The following is a 23162-nucleotide window of genomic DNA, read 5'->3' on the forward strand; positions in this document are numbered from 1 at the left end:
ATTCCTAGAATTCCTCAGCCAGCTGCTAGGTGGGGAATTCTGGGAGTTGAAGTCCCCATATCTTAAAGTTGCCAAGGTTGAGAAACAGTGCCTTAACCTGAGAAAAACCTCAGAGTCAATCTGAACATTATCTTTTCTTTTTAATGGGATTAATAATCATATACATCTTATGTAGAGTCCTTCAATGCACCCATGATACATTTTGCTTATGCTTCACCCATTTATTTCAAAAGTGACAATAAATTGCTTGGTAAAAGCAAAGGAATACAAATAGAATTGCATGGTCTCACTTTACATGAATGGAAAGGCAGATAGGGCTACAAACTCTGAAAAACCACTAGGAGGCAACAAAAGGATAAAGAAAATAGTAATGTTTGCTGCCACGTAGTGATCATTTGGAGAGATCATGTGCAGCAGAGATATGCTTATTTATAAAACCATGTTGATCCGCCTTGTCTATTCATCTCTAAGGCACTTGTTACCCATTCATCTCTCAGACACTTCTTACACAACCCCATAAATCAGGCCTAAATGATCTTGGCTGGTATTCATTGGTCACCCAGATTTTAGCAGCAATGATGGGCTGACCACCTGGAGAAAAAGTAGAGGGGAATTTTGCAGCACAGAGCTTTCCCAGAGGGAGGCTCGAATCAAGAGATGGGGCAGCCCCAAGCTGGATAGAGGGAAAAGGAAGAGGTTCAGGGTAACCAGTCCCTAGAATCTCTCAGGATACATATAATAGGTTAGAAGGTTATAACTTTGGTTTGGTTTCTGTCCATTAGATGTAAGCAAATAAAGAATTGCACCCGATTGGATTGCCTTGTTTTATCTCTGGGGTACATCAGCCCAAATTTGATAGACCTAGATGGATGGCTTGATTGGAGCAAGCTTCAAAAGTTATTTTAGTGTATTTTTTTTATAAAAGAGAAGCCATATTATAAATCGTAGTATTTTTCAAATCAAATCAGCATTGCCCTTCTATCTTAAGGTCTGTGCCTTTCAAATGTAATAAACAAGCATTAAGCCTGAATTCTGAAGTAGTGCAACAAGCTAACAGCACCGAATCACAGCATGCTATTTTCTTGAAACTCCCAATAGATTTTAAATGATCAACCGCACTCTAAAGTCAGTGCTTGCACAGAATGTTCCTGCAGCAATCCCGGTCATAAAGAAAAACGACCACATAACTACTTGAGATTAGTTCAAACACTTGAGAGGAGCACAGCACAAATTGAAAGCTGGTTAGTGCCATCTAGTAGCTGAAAAGCAACATGGCATGTTTCAGTAGGACTCACTTGTCAACACGTTTTCTTTTTGTGTGTGTCACTCTAGCTGTTCATTGTCATTCAGTGAAGCTAGTTCTCCATAGGCTGTGTGTCCTTTGATAAAGGATAGTCCTTTATTTCAGAAAGCACTTCTTTTAAAAAAAAATTAACTCATTTTTGTCCTTTTGGTTCTTTTAACTTTTACTGTACAAATAGTATCCCTTACTGCACAGCATGAGAAAAATAGGAGATTGAATTGTCTTTTCAAAGCAAATTTACATATACTATTCAATTTTAAGTATTGTTGTTAGAAGATGGACAAACGTTTTCTTTTTTCTGTTCTTGAATTTTCCTTTGTAGTGTCAAGTTATAAAGATAAACCTTTTTTTTCCCTCCCAATGAACCTCTTTCAGACTAGCTCCTTTTTCAGGCCTCGTTCTTTTTTCCAAGAAAATATAATTGTTGTAATAAAGGGCAGTATCACTTCCATTCCTTGCATGAAAGAATAAAAATGATAATCCAAGCCACTAACAGTAATAATTAAAAAAAATAGCCTGAAAAATTGAAATGTGAAAGAAAGCAATTAAAAGACAATAGATGGCATATTAGCCAAATACTGAGCCCTATCAATTAAAGGCCATTCTATCCCTCTGTTAATACAGCCTAGAACTGTGTTGTCTTTTTTGGCAGCTGCAGCACACTGCTGGCTCATATTTAAATGGTTGTCTACTAGGACTCCAAGATCCCTCTCACAGTTACTCCCTTATTAGTAGTGAGACAAAACAAAAACCTCAAAACATCATCTAAGAATATGGAAACAATCAAAATAACAGTAAACTACATAACAAAAAGCTTCTTATTCTTAGTTTAAACATGTGCATCATAATACAATGGACATTAATAATAATGATAACAACAACAACAACAACAACAACATGTCAGATATCACGGTTGTAGAGGGCCGAAACGTACAATTTATTGTCATCGCGGTACCAGGAGATGCCAGAGTCGAAGAAAAAGAGCTGGAAAAAATCATGAAATAGCACGACCTGGCCATCAAACTACACAGCTATGGATGAAACATGTAACAGTGGTACCCATTGTCATCGGGGCACTTGGTACCATGTCCAAGAATTTTATAAGATACATTAACAAATTACAGCTTCCTGCAATAACACCAGTGGAACTGCAAAAAAACTGCGCTACTCGGAACATCTTATATTTTAAGAAGGTACTTGGTTGATACCTAGGACACTGGCAGCAACCCGTATCAACCAGTAACACCAGTCAGTGGTATTTGTGATACATTTTTGAATGTTCAGTTGACTGAGTTTCATGTTTAATGAATAAAGTATAATAATTATTATTATTATGGAGAAGGCAAGATATTTCTCCTAATGCTGCTCTCTCCTTTTATTTAGAGCAGTGATTAGGGAATTGTAGATATTGGATTCCAGTGGCTGTAAGATTCAGTCAACAAGGTCAACTGTGGTGTATTAACCATTAAGCAGACTAAGCACCTGCTTAGGGCATCAGGCCCAAGGGGGCACCACAAAGTTGAAGGAAAAAAACCCAATAAAGGTTGTACGGTATGTACAAAGGAGGAGGGCACCAAGATTTGTCAGTGCTTAGGGCACCAGTGAACCTTAATCTGCCACTGAAGGTCAAAGATATGGAAAACTCTAATCCAGATGGTAATTGTATTCCAACACATTCGAAAGAGAAGACGTATCCAAATCCCTGATTTATGAGGCTGCACAATCACCTCTAAAAGAATAAAGTAAAGATCAGACTTGTTGGGGTTATTGAGATTTTCTGAATATCTGTTAGTCAAATCATAAAAGACTCCAGTAGATGTCAATCTTTTTGCCTGGAGTTTCAGAAGCTGTATGGATAATTACATATTTGGTAGTGCCGATTGAATATTGGTTATTACACATACTAGGAAATGCGCGAGTGTGCAAATTGATTGATCAAAAATTCTTTGTATTTTAAAATAATTCCCCTCCCCAAGACTTATTATTTTTCATAAAATCCATGAAAACATTCCTAATCCTGATTTAATACAGTCTTTAAACAAATCACATATGAAGCGGATGCTGACAGTGGGTTGGCAAGAGGGAGCTTGGAAATTAATCTTGGTGATTAATTATGTTTTCATAAACATTATTATAATAACTGTTTAATAAGAAGGAATCCAGTTGCATTATTGAATCCTTCTTTAAACAAAGCTTTACTCTCTCGGTATTTTCTGTGGTTACGCTAAGTTTTATTAAATGGTAAGGTTAAATCTTGTGCGTGGAAGCGGTGCACTTAACATGAATGAAAAAAATAATTTGGTGGCCCTGGAATAGAGTATGTCCTGATGCTGCATATCACTATGCCAACTAATTGCATCATCCTCAGATGAAGCTTGCCCTAAATCTCGTTGCTAAATTGTCATGATGTAATGAAATATTTCATGGTGTTATGAAGTATGAATTTATAATCACCACATCATTGTCAAAGGTTTGCTATATGTGTTTACTCTCATTTGGTTTATTCCCTGTGTAACTCATGTGATTCTCATATGGAAAACCTAATGGAAATGACTGTTTGCATTTGGATAATAACATTTGTTGATAACATATGGTCTGTGGATGCTTCAGCAAATAAAAGGCTTTTAACAATACCCAGGAATAGGCGCCATACAAAGCAGACGCTATCAAAATGCACAGCGCAAGATTATAGGGCATTTCCTCTGCTGCTTAATCCCTTTTACAACTAATTTTCATACACTTAAGTTCTTGTTTCCAAGCTATTTGGTGAAAATGGATTTTGGGGAGCAGACTGAAATGTCAGCAAGAAAAAAAAAGACATTACAGTGTATTCAAAAGAAGCTCTAAGCCCTGTGATTCTGAAGTGCAAATCACAACTCCAACTGTTTCTTTTCCCTTGTTAATACCATTATTTGTTAAAAATATGTTTTTATAATAAAACCGTAGCTTAATAAACTATTTGGGAAAGGGGCTGCCTGTAAATTTTAATTCTTTAATAACCTTAATCAAATCCAAATATATATCACATGCATAATTACATAATTGACTAGAAGGTGTCATTTGTGTAAATCTTTTATTTATCTACTCATTTATTTAATTAGATTTATAACCCACCCCAATTCTAACAGATGTCAAATAACAGACACAAGAACTACGAATTATACAAACAAAATATAAAGGAAAAAATAATACAATCAATTTAATCCATCAATAAAATAAATGTAAGTGATGAACCCCAATTTAATAGACATTTACAGTCAGTGACAGTAAACAATTAATGAAAAATTAAAGCAAAGTTTTACGATATTTCTACTATAATGTCAATCTGAAATTAGTTTGAGTATGCATGTATATTTGATAATATTATATAAAATATAAAAAAGAATAAGAACGTAACAATAAGAAGTAGTAAGTCAAATAGATTACAATATGATGTAAAAAATGAAAATGAAATGCAGTCAAATCTAGTTTTACACTAATGTAACTCATTATGACTCTTCATGTCTTTCAATCTTTATTTCTATATTCCTTGCTTGTATCATACCCAAATACCACTTTTTTACTTTATTTTTGGATAGGGCATTCTTTTCCAAAATATTATATTATGGTAACCAGAAAGGCCCACATTCCAGAAATGCTCATTGTCTGTCTGTTTGTCAAACATGTACAAGATAACAAGTATAGATATGAACATAAACATGAACAAAGGAAGTAAAAAACAGATAAATAGGGACAGTAAGACAGGGACAATATGCACACTGGTGTGCTTATGCATGCCACCTTTACGGGCCTCTTAAGAATGGGGTGTGGTTTGAGATTAAAGCTGTAATTTTTAAAGTATGTAGTGTTAAGGTCACAGGAATAATTAAAAGTTTTAAAACATGAGAGAAAGGTTTAGAAGTTACCAAGGAATGACATGTGTTGTGGTTTTTACCTCCTAATTCTCAACATCTCACACCATCAGCATAACCACACCACACCCTTATGCTGCTTTAGCTTTTACTGATTCCTCTCCTACCTCCCACCCACCAACCTAAATCCTCCATTGCAACATTTCATTCTTTTTTTAAAGCACTGAAATAGAAGTGGTTAAATCTCAGAATGAATTTCTAACAAAAAAATAAGGAAAGAAAAACAGTAATTGCCCCTAAAAATGGAGGGGCATGTTCTTCCTGTTAAACACGTGTTATTAGTACAAAGCTGCTAAGGATATCTGCCATGAAAAACTGCAGCGGACCAGTGGTGGGTTCCGGGTGGTATGGCCCAGTACAGGCGTACTGGTGGCAGCTGGGAGCAGTGGCCAATGTACCAGAATGGTGTTTCGGTGGACCCACCCACGTTCCTTACCTCTTTCTGAGGGAAACGGGCCAACTGCACACACATGCACTGCATACAGTGCCTTTGCCACCTCGCCGAGCAACTGGGGCATCACAGCGTGCATGCCCGAGGTGGACGTCCGGCCCCTTCGCAGTATGCCGGTTGCGACCAAATCCGGAACCCACGACTGCAGCGGACTTTCTTGACTAAAATATTCTGGGTTTCCTGGAGCAACGTAAAATTAATAGAATCATAGGGCTGGAAGGAACCCTGGAAGTCTTCTAGTCCAATCCTCTGGCCAAGCCAGGAGACCTTAAATCAGAAAAAGATTATTTTCAAGTTGAGGCAGGAAAACACAAGTTAGATGTGCGCATTCATGGTAGGCTGAAGTTGAATGAAAGAAGAGTAATGTCTTTTCTTTCCTCCAGGAACTGTAGTCAACCCTGTGTCCATAATGATGTAAGTGCTCTTGTTCTTATGATAGCTCAGCCTGCTATCAATTGGCCTAGAGGGGGAGCTCTCGCCTCACAATCAGGAGGTTGTGAGTTTGATCCTAGGTACAGGCAGATGTAGGGGTCTCCTACATGGGCAGGGGGTTGGACTAGATGACCTGCAAGGTCCCTTCCAACTCTGTTAAATATGTCTGTGCATGTCATAAAACAGGACTACGCAGAGCCTATGCACTACACTAGGATTAGTTCTGGGAATGAGAAAAGGATTAAAAGAGCATCGTGTTATGGAAATCCAGGCTTTTCTTGAACTATATAACCAGCTCTCAAATGTGTTTCTCATAGGTCTGAGTTCAAAGAGGTTTAATCCAAAGTAAGAGTTGAGTGACGAGACAGTCTGAACCCAAAAGTTAAGTAAAAATGCTTTAAAAAGGTGAAAATGGTAGAAAGAAATTACGTCTTCCAGCTCCTAGGTATTTTTGCCAAAACCTATGGTTGCAAATAAATGTTTCAAAAACAAACTTTTGGATCAATCTTACCTGCAGAGTTCAGATGATGTTCCATGGAATATCTGTTTGATTTCAGATCGAACAGATATTAGTAGCAGCTTAATTGCTGCTATTAGACAAGGAATGTTTTTGTTCATCAAGTTTTAATTCCATTTTCATTTATAGCACAGTTGATCTGATTCTGATGGTCCATCCATTGTTGTTGGGCCTTGAAACTGGGCTGCCACTCATACAGATGTGTGCTCAGTGGTATATTTTGGATATAGAGATAGCAGCAGACAACAAAGAACTTGGCAATATTTCTTGCATTTTTAATCTAGCGTTGCTGTTCTTTTTTATTGTAAATGGCAATGCAAAGGCTACTTTCTCACAATTCATTAAGCCCTATGTGTGTTTTATTAAGTTTGGGAGAGGAGAGAACAGCCCACCTTCACGAGAACAAATGTGCCATTTACTAAAAAAAAAAAAAAAAAGAAGAAGAAGATGTGGTAACACAGCTTGAAATTTCGAGAAACAAAATTAAATGAGCTGTGAAGACTATTGAAAATCTATCAGAGCCATAATGAAAAGTACCTTGTGTTCTCTGCAAACCTAAAAAAAGAATCTGGCATAATTTAATAAATTCAATTTCAATTATTCTGCAAAAAAGTTCTAAATTGGGATCTTATGTGCTCTTCCGTTTTACAGCTGAGATAGTTTAGAATAGTTTAGAAACCTGGTGGCAGAGTGGTTAGAATGGTTAGAGTGGTTAGAATGCAATGCTGCACGCTAACTCTGCTGATTGCAAGCAGTTCGATCCTGACTGGCTCAAGGGTGACTCAGCCTTCCATCTTTCTGAAGTCAGTAAAAGGAGGGCCCAGATTCCTGGGGGCAATATGCTGACTCTGTAAACTGCTTAGAGAGGGCTGTAAAGCACTGCGAAATGGTACATAGGTCAAAGTGATAAGGGGTGGAAAAACCATGGAAGTGTAATCATAGTACAATACTGTTTTTAATGATCTGGTTTTATGTCCTAGTATCAATAATGACCTCTCTCATATTCAAATCAACTATCCAGCCATGTTGCTATCTACAGATTGTTTTCTCCTTTTTGAGGTTTATAGAGAAGGCAGAATCCTTACTTCACCTCGTTTTTTTAATCCGTCATGATTTTTTAAGCTCCTGCTGACATTTTACTTCTTGAACTAATTCATCCTTTTTATATTTCTCTGTTGTTGATTTCACTTTTCCTTTTGTTTGTGCTTTAAATGTTCTGTATTTTCTGTTTTACGAATATTAAGGAAAAGTGGTACAAATGAAGGCAAATTATTCTGCAGCCTGCTAGACATAATTAAGGAGATAGATTCTGAAAAGGCCTGTGATGAGCCCTCGATCATCAACTAGAGATTTTGAACTTTTCCAAAGATTCCTCATTTGTATCTTTGTCTCCTCGTTTTGCGTGAGTTTGTTCATCATTTCATTTTGGCAGATTATCTGCAGTACTTGTGGTTTGTTTAACCATTTTACTCCTAAATGGCTCCAAGCAGCATACAATATAAATATCAAAAACATCAAAAAAAATGCTGATATCAGTGTTGTTCAAGAACATTGATAGTGTTAATTTTTCATTTATGACCTCCCCCCCTTCCTTCTAGAGCTAATGTTTACCTCTTTTCAAAAACAGAACAGCGAGAAGGCAGTTTATGTAAATCAGGAGTCAAACTCACATCATCATGGCATGTGACATATTGGGACTTTTTCCCCTTCACTAAACTGGGCACGGGTCAGTGGTGGGTTCCAGTACAGTGCAACGGGGCCCGGCATCTACCACATGAATGTGCACAGCATGCTTGGCGGAGCATCGCACAGGTACATACACTCCGTGCGCATGTGTGATGCACCGAAGAGCTCAAATACAGATAAGGAGAGTGGGCGGGAAGGTGGGCCCTCCAGAGCACCATACCAGAATGGTATCCAGTGCTCCCAGCAGGCACCAGTACACCCGAACTGGGGCGTACCGCCTGCAACCCACCACTGACATGGGTGTGGCCAGCACATGACGCAACCGGTCTATGGGCCAGAAGTTTGACATCCCTGATGTAAATGAACACTGATTTCAATGATCTGGAGACCCTTGTTCCCAGTTGTGATATCTACCATCACTCCCTTTCTTCTACCCATGTGCCCCCTTAACTATTGATAGAAGAGGATATTGTAGCTCAGGGTTGAACTGTTGGGTCATTGGTGCTCTCTGAGACTGGTTGTTTTCTTGCAGATGTTTCATTATCCAACCGGGTAACATCTCAGACAAACAAACTAACAATAAACATCCACCCAGCTGAAGAACCTCCAAAAATACATTTGGCTTTGTGTTAATCTGTTGCCTTTCCAGAGGAAGTTTTTCAACATTGCTGAGTTGTTGTCTTGCAGGTTTTTTTACCACATTAATTAATTAGCACAATGGCACTCCTGTTGCTTTTTTTTTTTAACTATATGTGACAGTTGGTGACATTTGCGTTAACCTTTTCCCCCTCCGAGGTGACAGTGCTGAGGTGGCACGCTATTACTGCTTCTTCTTTTTTTCTTCCTAATGTCTTTCTTTCTTGTGGATGTTTTCACAGCTGGGGAACTCAGGGTGACTTTTCCACGACGCACGCTCTTCCAGCTGTGAAGGTGAAGCTGTTTACAGAGAGTACCGGTGTCCTGGCTTTGGAAGACAAAGAACTTGGGCGGGTAAGGGCAGACAAAGCTGTTGACCGTAGCAGCAAATAATGCAATGACGGGAATGGCAACATTGCAACTCTTATTTTTGGCATAACTTACCCCCATGCTGTCTGTTCCCTTGGTCTTAATTCTTATGTAACTCTTTTTCATCTTCATTGTTTCACCTTTAGCTTTTTAATCACCTGTAAGGCATCCGTTGTTGATGAGATGGGGTGGCACATACAGGACACTCAATAAATAAATGTGCTGTGGTAGAATTAGAGCCGGCGAAACATTTCTTGAAGAAGGAAGGAAAGTTTGGACATCTCTTTGGAAAACTCAAATGTCGATTTTCGATTTTGAAGACAGCGAACATGTGCACACATGCATGCACGCATGCACACACACACACACACACACAATCCCTGCAGGAGGCTGAAAGTAGGGCCTGAAATACATTTCTGAAATCTCCACATTGGTAAAGCATTTCAGAGAGAAGGCTGACTGAGAACCTTGCATGAAAGAGAACACAGGGAGTGTATATTTTCCCCCAAACTGATGAGACACAGTCACCAAAAATTCAGAGTTGTAAATAAATTACTGTTAAAAGGTGTAAGGATCATCTCAGTAACAAGCCGTCCCTAAAATAAACATCATTAACAGCCATGGTGGCTCAGTGATTAGAGTGTAGTACTGCAGGCTACTTCTGCTGACTGCCGGCTACCAGCTGTTTGGCAGATTAAATCTCAGCAGGCTCAGGTTTGATTCAACCTTCTATCCTTCCGAGGTGGGTAAAATGAGGACCCAGATTGTTGGGGGCGATATGCTAACTCTGTAAACCGCTTAGAGAGGGCTGTAAAGCACTGTAAAGCAGTATATAAGTCTAAGTGCTATTGCTATTGCAATAGGAACACAGGATTGGAACACAGGATTGGAAGGGCGGGAAAGGGAAGGGCGTGAAACCAATTCTATGTAGTTAACATAGGAAATTAATGTTGTTTCAGTTCACTAAGGGAAGTTACAATATTATTGCTGAGTGTTGAACCTTAGATTGTGTATCCTGAGAAAGACACTCCCGCGCTGCCATAGCTAGTTGAGTCTAGTGGCTAAGGTGCTGGCTTAGGAGAATTCTAGTCCTGCTTTAGATGTGAAAAATCAGCTGGATGACTTTGGGCCAGTCATTCTCCCTTAGCCCAACTCACCTCACTGGTTTGTTGATTGTGTGGAAAACAGGAGGCGGTATGTTCGCCACATTGAGTTCTTTATAAATAATAACAGTGGGGTAAACATCAAATAAATAATAATAGAAGCATTCATGTCTTCTTCCATTGGCCAGGCCAAAGCATTAGAAGAAGGAGGAAGGGAGAGGCGAGGACCCCAATAATTTATTTCCCAGAGATGAATGCAAAATCAATGCTGATCTCATTTTAGAGCAGAGATGAGATTGCTTCTCAGGCTGTTAACAATCTTCCTCAGGTAGGGCAAGGTTGCCAGAGTAACTCTGAATCTATGGACCTGTGGGATGAATTTCATTTATCATGTCTGCCGATCAGTAGATAATTCAACATATTCAGGTTAGCAGCACAGCTGCAGTTGAATTAAGTGTGGCCTGTCCATTTCTTCCTCCAGCTGCTAAGGCAGATAATAACAATTTTTATTTTTTTATTATGTAACAGGTTCCCAGTGATACCGTGCTCCCGAGTGTTTCTTCTTTTTCCCCTCTATGCCAATGTCATTTTTTTTCCCCATAGCGCCTTCAGCAGCATTTATCTCAGTGACAGATATAATTGCCAATAAATTCCCTTTGGGCTCTGCTTTGCCTGTACTGAGCCTCCTCTGCTCTTCACTTACTGCTGTATGGGGCACAAAAAGCATATGTCTATAAAGCTTAAATTTAACTTTAATAACCTTAACTGGAAAGTGCCAGATAACTCACTGTTCTTCAGCTAAAAACACCTACTTTCACCCCCCTCCCCATCTTTTGTATAAGTTATTAAGTAATATCTCTAATTTTATTGTACGTGTTGATGATAAATGAGACTCTCTGCATGGATGTACGGTTTTTATTCTATAACCGAGTAGAGTAGAGGCAAAAAAACAAACAAACCCTATTTTTAAAGTCTATTACAACCTAACTGAACAATTGAATTTCTGCTACTAAGTTAAGTCCTCATTTACGTATCTACAAATACACTGCTGAAAACAAGTGTGTCATGATTTATAAGCCAAAGTCCTAAGATGCTAAAAGAAAACTATGGAGCTTTGATGAGGGAATTATCCAGAATAAAGTGGTATGGAGTCTATTACTTATTTTTATAAGAATGGATTGTTTTTATAACTAGACAGCAACTATTTGGTTAACTACCAAAAGACAGTACAAATCAGGCAATAAAGAAGTGAGGAGTTTCAGAGAGAAGGCTAGGAAATCTCTAATTAGAAAAAAAGAAAGAAAGATAGAGGAGGGTTTGTCCAGAGAGAAAAATTAGAAGGATAATTTGAACGTGTGTATGTGCATGTGTGTGTGTGTGTGCATGTGTGTCTGTTTGTGTGTCTGTTTTTAAATATTAGGCAGTTGTATTAGCCACTAAGCCTTGGCTCAGCTGAGGAGAGGCTGTGGCTTAGTGGCTTAGTGGCTAATACAACTGCCTAATATGTAAAAACAGCCCAGGTTCAAATCCCAGTAAGGGTATGGCTAGCTGATGAGCACTAAATACCTTGAAATAGATCTATACTAGTCTCCCTTTATTTATTTATCAGCACAAATGCCAGAATATGGCCACATCCTACCTCAGTTTAGCAAAGGGGGGAAAAGTCATGATTTGTCATGTGACAACAACGTGACGCTGAGAGTTTGACACCCCTGTTATAGGGGATGGTGCTCATCTCCATTTCAAGGCCATTGTGCCAGTGCTATCTGAAGACATTTCTACAGTTAAGTGGTCATAGTGATCTCACAGAGTGCTGTTACTTTCCCACCAAAGTAGTACCTATGTATCTACTTGCATCTGCACGCTTTCCAACTGCTAGGTTGGCCAGAGTTGAGGTGAGGATAGGAACTCACCCAGTCACATGGAGCTCCGGTTTTGAGACACACACACACACACACACACACACACACACACACACTTTATAAATGCAAGGAATAAAAGAAACTGATGAGAAACGCAAAAAGGAGAAGTAGGAGTCTGTAAAATGAAGACAGCTCTCATGCTTCACTTAACTCTTCTCTGATTAAATATATTATCAATATGTTGGGTCAAAATGCACGTACTTATGACGACCTTCTGAACTTTCTGACACTTTAAGTATGGGTTAACCCTTGAAACTTTGTATTTTCATTTCCAGCACAGATGATAATTTAGCTACACTAGCTATATTCCATTCAATAAAATGAACTTCCACCACTTGAATTTGACCTCAATTCCTTTTTCCTCTCTCTTGGTTTAATATATTAAAGTATGGTAGTTCTTTAGACATATTTTAATGTATTTCTCTTTTTTTAATGACTTTTTAAAACTATCATTACTGGGCATGTTTAAATTACTTGTGACCAACCAAAATTTATTACAGTACTCTCAGTTCCAAGACTGTATCTTTGTGAATGTCTTCCAATTTATACCTCGTAATAAAATAAGTAAGGAGTATTAAAGAGTATGTGAAGAACAAACTATACATACAGATTAGGACAGATTACGATTGCTGGGTTCTTGTTGGCTCACAATGCATGTAAAAAAGGGAAGGGGCTGTGAGACCCCAAGAACCGGGAGCAATCTGAAGAATTACTTCAGAGTAGATCCCTACATGGATTCTTGAATGCTGCCCTTTCAAACCACACATTGGAATTTGATACGACAGATTGGAATTATTATCTTTTTTGTGCTACTTCTCAGTTTTCAGTTGAAGTCGCTATTAACCTGGTCCCCATATCATGCTTAGTCATGATGTGGTTGGGCCTAAGCTTGATTTAGACTTGTCACAACTCTGCGTAGGCATCAGCACATACCTACACTGTGCATAGATTGATAGGTAGGTGTAGGTTGCAAATGGTTGCAAGATGGATCAACTTGCACACCTCCCAAATCTCAACCATATGTTGTGAGGAAGTGCATGCTGATCTTTTGATCCAACTTCCTGTTGGGAAGTTTTCTAACACCCCTTGGCCAGAATGTTAAACATTCACAGAATTATAAATAACAATAGCACTTAGATTTATATGCTGCTTTATGGTGCTTTACAGCCTTCTCTGGGTGATTTACAAGTCAGCATATTTCCCCCAATAATCTGGGTCCTGCACCCTAACCACTGGCCGAGGTGGCGCAGTGGTTAGGGTGCAGTACTGCAGGCCACTTCAGCTGACTATTATCTGCAGTTCAGCGGTTCTAATCTCACCGGCTCAAGGTTGACTCAGCCTTCCATCCTTCCAAGGTGGGTGAAATGAGGACCCAGACTGTGGGGGCGATACGCTGACTCTGTAAACCGCTTAGAGAGGGCTGAAAGCCCTATGAAGCGGTATATAAGTCTAACTGCTATTGCTATTTTACCAAAGGATGGAAGGCTGAGTCAACCTTCGACAATCGAATTGCAGAACTGCAGACATCTGGCAGCCAGCAGAATTAGCCTGCAGTACTGCATTCTAACCTCTGCGCCACCTGGCTCATAAATGCAACAGGTATGCAACTGTCTCCAAATGGCAAATGCATACGTTCCCTGATGTGCAGTGAAACAGAAGTCTAATTCTCACAGTATGTATCTAAAGTCAAACCATAAACCATTAGGCTTACGTTAGAACAACGTGACTTATTTTAAGTCGCATCACTGAGAAAAGGCTATTGTTCACACAAGACTTTTTTTGGTGCAATCACCCTCCCCAGTCACAGAATTCCATGGTAGATCCTTAAAAGACCTCTAATTTTTACAATGTTCTTTAATGAGCCGAGGTGGCACAGTGGTTAGGGTACAGTACTGCAGGCCACTTCAGCTGACTGTTATCTGCAGTTCAGCGGTTCTAATCTCACTGGGTCAAGGTTGACTCAGCCTTTCATCCTTCCGAGGTGGGTGAAATGAGGACCCAGACTGTGGGGGCGATATGCTGACTCTGTAAACTGCTTAGAGAGGGCTGAAAGCCCTATGAAGCGGTATATAAGTCTAACTGCTATTGCTATTGCTATTGCTTTAAACGTTAAAGAAGAAAAAGTGACAAGGCTGCATAGTAATGTTTTGTGGAGTAGAAAGTTCATTTAGTTTACCTGTCACTGGACTGATGTGGCAGTTCCATATCTCATTTACTTTATCTTTCATTGGACTGATATGACAACAATTAAAGTTATCATCATTTTTATTATGATGGTATCGCAGGAATTCTTATCGGAGAGCAAAATAATTCTGCATAGAATTGCACATACATGTACTCTAAATCTCTGTATGTTAAAACTTTGTCTTCAGGTTGTTCTTCATCCGACACCAAATAGCCCCAAACAATCTGAATGGCACAAAATGGCTGTTTCCAAAAACTGTTCTGATCAAGACCTGAAAATCAAGCTTGCTGTCCGAATGGATAAACCTCAGAATATGAAACATTCTGGGTAAGTGACTTTTTTTTTCTTTTTGCAAACTTCAGCGATTGCAAGTTACCATATTTTTCAATATTATAATAATTGAAAAGTACCTCCTTCTCCCTGAGTTTATATTAGAAATTGAATCAATGGGATTTCATTTTCATCTTTTTGAGAATGGTTGACGTTTTATTCACTGGCAGCTTTGACCTCTCTTAATCATTTAAATCAAATGTCTTCTGAAAGTAATCTTTAGTCTCTGTCCTGCATGTGAACTAAGAATATTATTATTCCCCAAAAGGAACAATAAAATATAAATCGATGTAATTTCCCTGTATTTTATTTCTTGCATTGAACTTTTAGAATAGCAAATTCCTTATTGTATAATCAGAATATTCATGATAACCTGTTTCTTTGAATATCCTGATTATGCTGTCATAATTATGCATATAATATTCTGAATGTGTTGTCAAGGTCTTTGAAATAATAATGGAGGCCATGCACACCTGGAGATGAAGGCTGACATTCAAACCCAAGGGATGTTCTCTTTAGTCATGAACAAGGTCACATTTTCCCCTTCTGGACTGCCCCAAAATTTTGGGAACTTTTTGGAGCAGGAGGCAATGACAACCAGGAAGACCTTCAAATAAATTCACCTAGTGTATCAGTTGTGTCCATACCACAATTGGGAGGCACTTTACACAATCATTCATACTTGGGTCAGCTCATGATTGCATGGTGCCTTGCTCAGTACCTGGGGGAGCCCTTAAAGAACATTGAGAGGTTGAAGCTGGTTCTGAATGAGGGATTATTGTTTTCTAAGACTGGATGCACCACAATGTACAAAACACTTTATTGTAATACACTTTCCTAATGTCCTGGGTTGACTCCATGCTCCTAGCTTTTGAAAATTGATATAGTCATACAAACATCAGTTTTGGTCTCCACGGTGTAGAAAAGATGTGGAGACTCTGGAAAGAGTGCAGAGAAGAGCAACAAAGATGATTAGGGGACTGGAGACTAAAACATATGAAGAACGGTTGCAGGAATTGGGTATGTCTAGTTTAAGAGAAAAAAGAACTAGGGGAGACATGATAGCAGTGTTCCAATATCTCAGGGGTTGCCACAAAGAAGAGGGAGTCAAACTATTCTCCAAGGCACCTGAGAGTAGGACAAGAAGCAATGGGGGAAAACTAATCAAGGAGAGAAGCAACTTAGAACCAAGGAGAAATTGCCTGACAGTTAGAACAATTAATCAGTGGAACAGCTTGCCTCCAGAAGTTGTGAATGCCCCAACACTGGAAGTCTTTAAGAAGATGTTGGATAGCCATTTGTCTGAAATGGTATAGGGTTTCCTGCCTAGGCAGGGGGTTGGACTAGAAGACCTCCAAGGTCCCTTCCAACTCTGCTATTGTATTGTATTATATTGAAACAAGTCTTTGATTGTTTTATTTGTTATAAAACAAATAAAAGTCCTAAAGTTTGTCAAGTGGATTTGACCTCCCTCCAAAAGTTTTTGCTTTTGTTGGGATTAAGTGCTGACTCAGTGTGATTGCTCTTCTTCTTGGTTCCTACCAAGCTCCCTGCCGATCTCTGTGGCAAGCTGCAGACAGGAGTCACACCACAGTGGGTTGTTTACTGTAGCTTGTCATCCTGACATTTGGTCACAATTTGCTTGCCTGGATGAATCATACATTTCAAGTAACACTTAGTTTAGTTTAATTTAGTTTAGTTTAGTTTATTGTCATTGCACATTGTACAACAAAATTAAATGCATCATCTATGTACATTATAACTATAAAAATAAAAACACAAGTACACATCCTTCACATTCTATATAATTACAATGGAAAACCTGATATTGCATTAATATTGCACTATACTGTAGAATTCAATATAGTTGCTGTCCTGGGATAGAAGCTGTTTTTAAGTCTATTTGTTTTTGTTTTCATTATCCTGTACCATCGGCCAGTTTGCGCATGCAGGAGTGTGCCCAAACTAGTAGTAAAGAAATTGGCAACCCACAACTGATACACAGTATGTTAAAATGCTCTATGGTGCAGCAGTAGAAGGTCACCAGCAATTTTTCATTCAGTTGTTGTTTCCCGAGAAGTCTCAGGTAGCATAAGCTCTGCTGGGCCCTTCTTCTTTCCCAGGTGATAGCAAATATCTGAAAAATTAACACAAGTGGTAACCAAGGAATTGCTTCCTTGCAGGTGTGATGAGCAACATACACAAATTATAAATAATAAAAAGAAATCAATGTGAAGCTTACTGGAAGGATATAATACAATAACCATGCTCTATTCTTTCCATGTAGCTTTTAGGAATCAAACATAATGGAGACTCCATATGGCTTTTCATGATTAATAGCCATTCATATGTCTATGTCCAACAAATTTGTTTTATCTGTTTTAAAATGACCATCAGCACATTCTAATTATTTAATTTAATTTAATCACTCATACTTTCTTAGCTAACACCAGCTGTGTTGTCACACCTGATGGTGCTGAACAAAATTGTAATCAGAATGTGATCACTGCTGGCATTTCCCAACTATGGTCCTGTTTTTTTTTTAATGCCAGTAATTTTTCTTGTCTTAAGCAGAAAGTAATCTAATGAAATTTGAAAGTGAAATAGTACCTGTCAGAAGGAATATCATGATAGATTCCAGACAGATTCCGGACTATTTTTTTGTGCAACGAAAAAGAAGGAATATTGATGCCCCTTTCTTAATGTAGAACAACTGACTGTTGGATGGAGATGGAGAGTAGTGAGATGTAGAAGAAAGAATAGCAGAAGCTAGAGGTGGAGTCAAGAGAGGAATCAGTCTAGAGTCACTATGTAGAGTCAGCTTCTGCCACTCCTTCTCCTATAGGAGAATACTAAAAGATTATCTCACTTCTCTTTTCCATAGAAGAAAACGCAGTAAGAGTTAAGCCAGTCATCAACTTAAAAGATCACCACTCCCCCTTCCCTGTGGTCATGTGATCAAATTTTGGAGCTTGGCAACTGGTTGACAATTTATGATTGTTTGTAGGATCCCATAGTCACAACACAATTTGCAACATTTTTTTTTGCTAAAACCAGTGTTTAGTTTCCAGTAAAAACTGCCCAATGCAAACAATGAGATTCTTATTTACTTATTTTTAAAAATCCCCTAATGTAGTTTTCCTTGCTGTTTTTGTAGATATTTGTGGGCCATCGGCAAAAATGTCTGGAAGAGATGGAAGAAAAGGTTCTTTGTACTGGTCCAGGTAATGCTTCCACTAAAACTTATATTTGTATTATTCTTTAACACCACACCGTAATACAATTAGTGTCTAAGAGCAGTGTTGATACACAAACACAAGGATACTTTGGCCTGGTTCACACAAAATCCGAAGCTATTATGAGTAAGAGGCCACACATTGCAGTAAGTGTAACAAAGATCATTACAGCATAGGCTTATGAACAAGGTTAATGACACGTAATTGCTGTAAAATTGTAAGGTGTAAAGTCTAGGATTTTAAATGATGGGCAGTTTATGGGCGAACTCAATGGGACAAGGGAGGCAAGCAATTCCTCTATCACTTTCCATAGATTCCAACCTGAATGTATAAGGAAAACCAGAAGGACTGCATGTCCTCATTGCCCTTCTGCTTTAGAGTTATAAAGCATATACATAAATAAGTTACTTAATGAGCACTCATTAATCAACTTCTTTACATGCATTATAAATCTAAAGCGGATGCAGGAAGAAAGAGGCACAACATTTAACTGAAGAAAGCTTATATACTTGTGGATTACCAAACAAAGTTGGGGAAAAGGCTTTTCCTTTTATGACAGCCTTTTGGAGATGAGGTTGCTGCTTCTGTTTCTTGTGTCTGACACCAGAAGGTCTCACTGCCAGGACTTCTTATCTATGCCTAATTATAGCATTGCAATTACTATTGTGTGGGGTTCTCAGTGTGCATGTCTTCTCCTTCTCTTCCTTCTTCTCCTTTTTCCTCTCCTCCTCCTTTCCCTTCTACTTCTCCTCCTCCTCCTCCTTTTCCTTTTCCATCTACTTCTACTTCTCCTCCTCCTCCTCCTTTTCCTTTTCCATCTACTTCTATTTCTCCTCCTCCTCCTTCTTCTTCTCCTCCTCCTCCTCCTTTTCCTTCTACTTCTCCTCCTCCTCCTTCTTCTCCTCCTCCTTTTCCTTCTACTTCTACTTCTCCTCCTTCTCCCTCTCCTCCTCCTTTTCCTTTTCCGTCTACTTCTATTTATCCACCTCCTCCTCCTTCTTCTTCTTCTCCTTTTCCTCCTTCTTTTTTCCTTCTCCTTTCCTCCTCTTCCTCCTTCTCCTCCTTTTTCTTTTCCTTCTCCTTCTCCTCCTCCTCCTCCTTCTCTTACATCTCTCTCTCCTTCTCCTTTTCCTTTTCCTTCTCCTTCTTCTCCTTTTCTTCCTCCTTCTTCTTCCTCATCTTCCTTTTCCTCCTCCTCTGCCCCTGCCTCCTCCTCCTCTACCCAATGGACTCTTTAATTAGCATCTTTATTTTACATGTTTGTATTATTTAATCTTGTTTTAAGAAATTGTGACTGACTTCAAGATCTTCTGGGTGGTAATGGTGTAGTGATACACACGTAAATGAATAAATCAGCAAAATCTTTATATTAGCAGATAGCAATAGATGAAATGGTTGTAATTAGCTTGATGGAATTATTAGAGGAATATGTCATTCTAAGTCATAACGAGCAACTAATTTATTTTGGATTATTTTGGACTCAGTTCAGAACATGAAATAAAACTCCTCTTTGTGGTTTATGGGTTAATGCAATGTGTGAACTAGTGAGGCTTAATCAATAAACAATGGTTTAGTAAAGTGATGGCTAACCCTTTTGTCATTGCGTGCTGAAAGTCATAATGCAATGCGTGTGCGACACCCCCCATGCTCCCCCTGTGCTTGCACGTGCGACCCTCCGCATGCACCCTGCCCCACGTGCATGCCCACATGCACCCCTGGTTCCACCACCCCCCCATGCATGTGGCAGAGACTCAAAAACCAGCTGGCCGGCGGGAAGCGCACGGGCATGTGTGGTGGAGCTGAGTTGGGGCGACGGCTCACATGCCGTGTTGCCACAGGTTTAGTATGATATCCAAACTACATATAGGTAGTCCTCGCTTACAATTGATACCAGCAATTCCATTACTAAGTGACACTGCCCATTCAAAACCACATTTTTTTCCCTTTCCCTTTTGGAATGTGGGTGTGCAAGCCATGATTTATCTTTAAGCTCCATTGGGCAGCTCCACCCAAAGAACCAACTCTGGACCTGAATGCGCTCACATCTCTACTTCTGCTACAGCTCATTTGCGCCAGATAATACTGTTGCTGTTTGAAACCCACAGAGGTGAAAAGAGAATAATGATAGTTTCAATGAGACACAACAAATTTTTTTTGTTTCCTTAATTCTTAATTCGTTGCTACTGTTATTTTGCTTTGTTTTGGGATAACGTTCAGTTTAACAATAATTTGGGTCATTGTAATTAAAATCACTGTAGGTAATATGCCATACATTCACATACAGATGAGTTTATTTAATATTAGTCTCTTGTATCTTGAGTGCCTGCCAGTACATTTTGTTTCTTCCAATGATGGCGTGCAGCAGCGGTGGGTTTCAATTTATTTTACTATCGGTTTGCTTGTCTGCACGTGTGCATAATGCTTCTGCACATGCGCAGAAGCTTCCAGGCAGGAGGACGGGGCCTCCCACCATCACTACTACTGGTTCGCCCGATCTGGGGCGAACCGGCAGAAACCCACCTCTGGCATGCAGGCAACAGTGTATTGGCTTCCAAGAGAACTTCTATCACTACTTTAGTTTCTAGTGTAGAAATCCTAGCTTGCAAAAAGAAAATAATAATAATGCTGATGGGTCAGTCATACAGAAAGAATAAATAAGGATCAAATTGTTAAACTGATCTACGAAGGGAAAGTGAGTGGATTAAGAAGAAGGGGGACACCAAGGAGGCTGTGGTTGGAAGCAACCAGTGAGATCCTCAAAATGAATGAGATGAGAATTTTTTAAAAAATACTATGGATGAAATGTAGTCGTAGAAGTGAGGACGGTTTGCAAAGATAAAGGGGTATGAATGTGAGTGACATATGATGAATGATGCTGGTGTAAGACCAGGGGTGGGTTTCAACCGGTTCGTGGCGGTCCCTGCGAACCGGTTGGTCGCCGAACCCGGAAGTAAGTAACTTCCGGGAACGGCGAGGGGCGCGCCCGCCCGCCCACGGTCCTTACCTGGTTTTGACGAGTTCTGCACTTCCACGCATGCGCAGGACGCATACAGCGCCTGCGCGATCGTCCAGGAGCAGCTGGAGCGTCGCGCAGTCGCTAGTACGCATACGTGCACCGCGCACGTGCACGAGGACGCCGCCGGCCCCATTCCAACCGAACCAGTTGGAACGGGGCGAGAAACCCATCCCTGTGTAAGACCAACTTTAGATTATGTTGATGAAGGTTCTCAGTTACCCAGGTAGAGTTGTCTGGACATTGAGTCATGGCAATTAGACTTCTTTTCTTTTCAGCTGGAAACTTTTGCTGCTTAAGTTTCAAACAAAAAAGTGAAGAAGTCCAATTGCCATGACTTCACCTCCAGATAACTTTAGATTCGTTCTTTCCTTTTCCTGCTTTCAGTTTATTTTATTTATTACTTATATGCTTCCACCTCTTTTCTACACTTTCTGTAATTGCTTTGTCCAAAACAGAATTGTGTGTGTGTGTGTGTGTGTGTGTGTGTGTTTCTTTGTTTTCCCTACATTTTTCGAGAGCAGTTTTCCACTATACAGTTTTGGGACTACAATTCTAGAACTGTTATGGATAGATCCAGAATGCCAGGGTGGGCAAAGCTGTTCTGAAAGCTTCCCAGATTATTTCAGATCATTCTGTGATGCCTTTCAGGATTAGCACAATAAAACCAATGGGAAGAGAAGAAGAATAAAAGACTCTTCACACCAGAAGCAAAGAGAAAACAGAACTCAGATTGAAACTAATACTCATTACACAGAAACCATGATAAAATAAAATAAAAATCTTTAAAATTTTCATAAAAGCTGGCAAAGAGGTTTCCCTTGCTTTAAAACAGAAATGTTTCTGTAATTAGACATGAAACTTTTGCTTCAAAGCTCAACTTCCTCCTCCATAAAATTCATCCAGCCTTTTCTTTAAAATACTGTTTATCTACCGTAATCTTAAATTGTTGAGGTGGGTGTTGGTTGCAATGCCATTTCTATATTCTGAAAGTATTTAGTCTGAGTAGTGGTATAAATGCCCTATGTAACTCTATAATGTGTAAGCAAGCTTAGAACATGGAAAGCTATGATTTTACTACAAGTCTTCTGTATATCACCATCCTAATAGCAAATTTACTCTCTGAGAGGAACAGAATGTTAATTGCATGCAAATTTCAAGGCAGAGACTTGTTATTCACCTCATTGTAAATTCTGAAACATGCAGTGTGAAAGCGATGGCAGAATATGACCTCAAGGTTAAGAATGAAAATTATCCACAGCTTCATAAATCAGGGAGAAAAAAACATGGCAAAATCAGTCTAAGTGCTCCTAACTGGCCAGAGAATCTCAGAAGAGAATCTCAGAAATTGAACAAGTAGGTAGATCACGTTATTGTTGAACTTCAAGGCCATCAGCCAATAATCATTTCTGATCTTGTTACATCTTTCCTCACTTTCTCCTTTACATCAATATGCTGAGAATGTCACTGATTCCTTTCCTAAATATTTAAAACAAATACTGTAGCTGAGATGAGATTTATTGTTAAGCCTTAAAAATCAATAGAAATGATAATTGTTGCACTTCTAAGATATTATCAAAAGAGCAAATGTTTTGGGGGCTGGCTAAGAAAGCAATAGGTTTGTTTTTTTGCTGGCTCATATTTGCTTTTAGTTAATCATGTAAGTAGTAGTGGAATGATGACACCAATACAAGTGTAAACAGGGGTGTTCTAGGGACATTCTCCTGCAAGAATCAAAACTGTGCAACTGTTCCAAAGGGGAAGAGGCAGGGGTGGGATTCTACCAGGGGTGAAATCCGGCAGGTTTTGATACACTATATTGACAAAAATATTCGCTCACCCATCCAAATAAACAGAATCAGGTGTTTCAATCACTTCCATGGCCACAGGTGTATAAAATCAAGTATCTAGTTATGCAGACTGTTTTTACAAACATTTGTGAAAGAATGGGTCGCTCTCAGGAGCTCAGTGAATTCCAGCGTGGAACTGTGATAGGATGCCACCTGTGCAACAAATCCAGTCGTGAAATTTCCTCGCTCCTAAATATTCCACAGTTAACTGTCAGCTG

The 23162-nt window shown here is 39.2% G+C and overlaps 1 protein-coding gene across 13 annotated transcripts in view; it reads left to right on the plus strand.

Annotated features, from left to right (window-relative positions):
- Positions 1-23162, plus strand: part of CADPS (calcium dependent secretion activator) — a 440774-nt gene that overhangs the window by 211935 nt on the left and 205677 nt on the right. For all 13 annotated transcript variants that reach the window (XM_032210572.1, XM_032210571.1, XM_032210579.1 and 10 more), the window contains exons 7-9: positions 9179-9290; positions 14703-14842; positions 18003-18069. In XM_032210572.1, coding sequence (XP_032066463.1) covers positions 9179-9290; positions 14703-14842; positions 18003-18069 — 319 coding nt within the window. The remainder of the gene's footprint in view (positions 1-9178; positions 9291-14702; positions 14843-18002; positions 18070-23162) is intronic.

Source organism: Thamnophis elegans, chromosome 2 (genome assembly GCF_009769535.1).
Source record: "Thamnophis elegans isolate rThaEle1 chromosome 2, rThaEle1.pri, whole genome shotgun sequence".
NCBI lineage: Eukaryota > Metazoa > Chordata > Lepidosauria > Squamata > Colubridae > Thamnophis > Thamnophis elegans.